A 6,000-nucleotide genomic window follows, 5' to 3' on the forward strand; every position below is an offset into this window, starting at 1 on the left:
ACCAAATGGCTGCAATGAAACAAATAGTGAAACATTTTAGGTGGGCTGAATACATTCTGTACCCACTGTATCTTGCTGTGGAACACCTATACCTAACTAATAAACTGACAATTCTGTTCCTCACTCAGCAGCAGCTCTCCCTACTCTGCCTGTTTCCGGGTAGACTGTCACAAGCATAGGGCCACCAGGTCTTATATAGACCCGATGAAACTATGCAGCCAGCCAATCACTGTAACACCAGTTAGTGCTACGGCATTACAGTGCGTGGCAGGCAATCCCTGCATGTTAATTGGCTGTGTAAAGGGCACCAAACATGCAGGGCGGGGACACGAGCTCCTGTCTGAGCATCCCGGAAATACTTGCTGAGCATATCGAGCAATGAGATGCTCGGGCAAGTACCGAGCAGTGACAAGCACGCTCGCTCATCACTAATCTTAACGTATCATTTCCATATAAGAAATATGTGTGTCAGGGAAATATTGAGGAATATTGAAAGTCTGTCATAGACATTGAACATTTTTCCAAAGCCTCTCTTCACCCCCTCCCTTATCCCCCTCACCACTTGTCAGTACAAGAACTGTCTCCATAAAAATCTCAGCACAAAGGCCCAATTAACACAGTCATGAGTAAATCTTAGTACACAAATGCTGGCCAGATTGGTGCCACCAGCCTACTAGAAATGCAAGCATCTTGTCCCTGGCATACACAGGGAGTAATTAGTGGCAGGATTGCAGTAATTTGCGTGTAAATGGGAAAGCTTTCTTCCCGAGCTTCAAAAAGAAAATCTCCAGACACTTAGACTCCTATATGAAATAAGGAATAATTGAGGTTCCATGATTCTGATGGTAACGGGACCCATATTTTTAGGGGTTGGACCAGCTAGGGAATGATACGGATATTTTTCTGCCGCTGAGAAACACTACGTAGAGCTGTAGGACAAAAACACCAGAATAGCAGACTGCAACTATGCGATGTGCCGTCTCTAATTGAAGGTAAAATCATAATAGAAAATATGAAATCATTTATCGGCTTCTGGGATCAACAAGCGATGGGTTATCCCAAAAAACATGTTTTTAATACAAATCTGATGGGTGGAGCCCAGCCCCTGTGATGTCATCACAGGGGGGTCTCTCCCTTCAGCATAAAATAGTTTATTGAGACTAGAGCCATGTTCTTTGTCTGGGAATATATGTCTATCATAGCGGAGGACCCAGTTCGATAACAGTAAGCGGAACGTCTCCCCTGCACCTATATTGAATCGTCGCAGTGATCTTTATAGTGTAAGTTTCTCCTTTCATCCTGTTTTATTTGTGTAACTGCTTATGTATTTTAATGTCTCCTTTGTAACATCCTTGTATATATTTTAAAATTTAATAGTTCTGTTACTTTTGCCCTGTAATCGTTCCCCCCCCCCACCCCGAAGCCATATACGCTACCAATACACAGATGTCCGGCCAGGCCTGTATTATATTTCAAACTCGGCCGGTGGTGGCAGAGAATAATAATAATTGGGCTATCGTGAAGCTGACAGTGACAGTACGGAGGGAGTAAACATGCATTCCATGCTTTGGAACCCAGAGGTGTGATGTCATATGCTCACTGGTCGCTTGCCGATACCTAAGGAGTGAGTAGTCTGGATCATGTGTTCGCGATTCCGGGCAAAATGGAAACGGCAAGATATTGCATTTTCTTCCTGGTTTCGACGTTGTGGAGTTGATGACAATGTGAATTTCTCTAGAACTAGACATCGGATCGCAGATATCAAGGTGTCATTTTATATAATTTTCTATGACCTGGATGCCCATGTAGATGCCATTTTTTATGTGCTTTGCCAAATTTTTATACTCTCTTCTTTTTATTTTTTTGACAATAAAGGACATACTGTCCTGTTTTCACATCTTTTACATTTTTTTATAACCACAAAGGACCACTGAAATACATTAAAAATTTTTCTTCTGCTTTCCATATTTTTATATATCACACATTGTTTTAATTTTTAAAAGGGGTCAGGGCTAGTAACACAGATTTCGATTTATTTATTTTTCATTTATTTTTCACATTCTGTGTCCCTCGTAAGTTCATACAAGAATTTTGAGGGGCATTTCAACATTTAAAACTTTTTTTTTCCTGATGTCTCCAGTAACAGGACTGGTATATTATACCTAAATATTAATCCAATTACAGCTTCAGCTCACCAAAGCTTTGGTGAGCCCATCTTACCTCCATAATCCACCTAGGCTGCTACCCTAGTGGATCTGAGAGCCCTGTTTATGTCTATTCTTTTTCTGAAGGAGAGCAAGCTGTTCCATGGGGTTATAGAACTGAATGGCTACACCATCCCCCTCATCCCCACAGGTGTTTGAGATTACCTGAGTGAAAGTGGACAAAAGTGACAAAAAACAAGCTAAATATTTTTGGATGTGGAGTGTGTCATATAGTTCTGACATTGAGCTAGGGTTCTAAAAATAATCCTCAACAAAAGGCCAAAAAATATATGAAAAAAATAAGTGTACTTGCTTGAGTTCAGGCACCTTAAGGATACCACTTCTTGGTCACTTGAGAGTTTTGGGTTTTTAAACAACTTGATTTTATGGCTTTGATCTAGAGGGTTTGAGTCCCCTACAGACCATGGCCATGGGTCTCCTGACTGACTGGTTTCAACATTGCATATCATTTTTTTTTTCATTTAAGTGGCAAAAAGAAAAATTAGAATTTTGTAGGAAAAAAATTGTTTGTGTCATCAATTACCAAGGCTAGTAACATTTTATCTTTCCATTGATGGAGCAGTGTGAGGGCTTGGTCTTTGGGTGGCGGGCTGATGGTTTTATTGATACGAATTTGAGGTACATACAATATTTTAATCAGTTTTTATTGCATTTTTCAAGGAGATGTGGTTACTGAGAAGCCAAAATTAGTTTTGATTTTTTTCCTCGTCATGGCATTTCCCATATGGGTTGTATTTTAATAGACCGGACTTTTATGGACATGGCAATACCAAATGCGTTTATGTTTTTATTTAAAAGGTGTGATTTGAATTTTATAATTTTTTTAATATAATTTTTTATATTTTTTTCCTTTTTTGTAACTATTTTAGACCCTTTAGGGGTCTTGAACATGTGGGCATCCAATTTCTTATCATATACTACAATAACACAAAATTATTGTATATGGAGAAAATTGCAGTCTCCTAATAAGTTCAGCTTGTGGATGAGCTTCACAATAGTACCAATATGACCCTTGGGATAGGCCATCAATATCTTATTGGGGGTGCGACACCTAGCACCCCCACAAACCAGCTGTTAATGGCGGTAGCTGGAAGTTCTTGGACTCTGCCAGAACACTACAGCTCCTTAATTTCTATAGTGTCCACAGCCAGATACTGCAGGTATACCCCCTATTTAAATAAATAGGGGGTCAATTTGCAGAACCTGGCTGTGGCCACTATAGTTTTTACAGAGCTTCTGTATTTCCGGCTGCATCCGAAAACTTCCAGATGGTGACGGTAACAGCTGATCGTCTAGGGTGTTGCACCCCTACTGATCAGATATTGATGACCTTTTTCTACATAATAATGTGTTTTTATTGTATATTGATTGTTTTTCAAGGATTTAAGTCTGTATAAAATGTTAAACTATTGATTTCATCATTAGCCTTTAAACTTGTATCCCAGTATTTTTATCCCATTTACAGTGAAGGAAATAATTATTTGATCCCTTGCTGTTTTTGTAAGTTTGCCCACTGACAAAGACATGAACAGTCTATAATTTTAAGGGTAGGTTAATTTTAACATTGAGAGATATAATATCCAAAAAAGTCAAGATAATCACATTGTATAAATTAGATATATTTTTTTTAATTTTGCAGTGAGAAATAAGTATTTGATTCCTTGGGCAAAAAACACTTAATACTTGGTGGAAAAACCCTTGTTGGCAAGCACAGCAGTCAGACTTTTCTTGTAGTTGATGATGAGGTTTACGCACATGTCAGGAGGAATTTTGGTCCACTCCTCTTTGCAGATCATCTCTAAATCATTAAGATTTTGAGGCTGTCGCTTGGCAACTCGGAGCTTCAATTCCCTCCATAAATTTTCTATGGGATTAAGTCTGGAGACTTGCTAGGCCACTCCATGAACTTGATGTGCTTCTTTTTGAGCCACTGCTTTGTTGCCTTGGCTGTATGTTTTGGGTCATTGTCTTGCTGGAAGACCCAGCTATGACAAATTTTTAATGTCCTGGTGGAGGGAAGGAGGTTGTCACTCAGGATTTTATGGTACATGGCTCCATCCATTCTCCCATTGATGTAGTGAAGTAGTTCTGTGCCCTTAGCAGAGAAACTCCACCAAAACATAATGTTTCCACCTCCATGCTTGACAGTGGGGACGGTGTTCTTTGGGTCATAGGCAGAATTTCTCTTCCTCCAAACTCAGCGAGTTGAGCTAATGCCAAAGAGCTACATTTTTGTCTCATCTGACCACAGCACCTTCTCCCAATAACTCACAGAATCATCCAGGTGTAATTTTATGCTGACCTCATGATCAAGGATATCCCATGAGGTGATATTTTGCATGATGCCCCAGATCGATGTTGATTGACAGTCATTTTGTATTTTGTATTTCTTCCATTTTCTTACTATTGCACCAACAGTTGTCTCCTTCTCACCCAGCATCTTACTTATTGTTTAGTCGCCCATTCCAGCTTTGCGCAGGTCTATGATCTTGTCTCTGACATCCTTAGAAAGCTCTTTGACTTGCCCATGTTGTAGAGGTTAGAGTCTGACTGATTGAGTCTGTGGACAGGAGTCTTTTATACAGGTGACTATGTAAGACAGCTGTCTTTAATACAGGTAACAAGTTGATTAAGAACCTCTAACTGGTCTGTAGGAGCCAGAACTCATAATGGTTTGTAGAGGATCAAATACTTATTTCTCACTCCAAAATGCAAAAAAAAAAATCTAATTTATACAATGTGATTTTCTTGATTTTTTGGGGGGGTAATATTCTATCTCTCAATGTTAAAATTAACCTACCCTTAAAATTATAGATTGTTCATGTATTTGTCAGTGGGCAAACTTACAAAAACAGCAAGGGATCAAATAATTATTTCCTTCCATGTATAGCTGGCTTTATTCTGATATATCTGTGCAAGGCATCAGTACAATGCAGAAACATGTAGTTTATGTTTACTTGATAAGATTCTTTTTGACCTCATCCGATTTTGTCTGGACTATGCCACATTCTACACATTTTTTTAATATCTCCTAAGTATTGACTTTTGTGAGTTATAATATTTTAGAGTTTAATATGAGCATATAACAGATCTCTTGAAAATGAATTAAAATATTTTTTGTCACCACTTGTGATTTACAGGAATAGTCGGAGATTGGAAAAATAATTTTACTGTGGCTCAAAATGAATATTTTGACAAGATCTACAAGGCAGAAATGCAAGACTTCAGTGTGAAGTTTCCTTGGGATACAAGCATACCGGAATAACGGGCTTTACCAGCAGACCAAATGTTCTAAGTGAAGTAAATGTATGAGTCTGTGATGATTATTGGTAACAACTTAACACTTTTTATGCATGATCACACACAGCTTGTGACATTCATTGTTTTTTAGGAATAAGATGATTGATCTGGTAAAGGATATTAATGTTTTCTGAATATTCTGCCTGTACTGAGTTCATTTCAATATTTAAAATAAATATATTGCATTTGAGCGGAATCCATGTTTCTATGTTTGTATATGATGAAACTTCACAGGTAACAGGTTGTTTGGTTCTTATAGCTGGTGGCTAGTAATGACGGACCTTGTGCAGTGGGGAAAATAAGTATTTGATAAACTGCCGATTTTGCAAGTTTTCCCACCTAAAAAGAATGGAGAGGTCTGTAATTTTTATCATAGCTACACTTCAACTCTGAGAGACAGAATCTAAAAATAAAAAACAGAAAATCTTCTAATTCTTAAATTCTTAAATTGCAATTTATTGCATGAAATAAGTAT

General features: G+C 38.1%; 1 protein-coding gene across 1 annotated transcript in view; it reads left to right on the forward strand.

Moving 5' to 3' along the window:
• Positions 1-5,722, forward strand: part of LOC141172261 (sulfotransferase 2B1-like) — a 617,113-nt gene extending 611,391 nt beyond the window's left edge. The window contains exon 7 of the mRNA XM_073656264.1: positions 5,366-5,722. Coding sequence (XP_073512365.1) covers positions 5,366-5,490 — 125 coding nt within the window. The 3' untranslated portion in view covers positions 5,491-5,722. The remainder of the gene's footprint in view (positions 1-5,365) is intronic.
• Positions 5,723-6,000: the final 278 nt, after the last annotated feature.

This window comes from Phyllobates terribilis, unplaced genomic scaffold (assembly GCF_046119375.1).
Source record: "Phyllobates terribilis strain yellow unplaced genomic scaffold, ASM4611937v1 Scaffold_12__6_contigs__length_324123572, whole genome shotgun sequence".
NCBI classification, from domain to species: Eukaryota; Metazoa; Chordata; class Amphibia; order Anura; family Dendrobatidae; genus Phyllobates; species Phyllobates terribilis.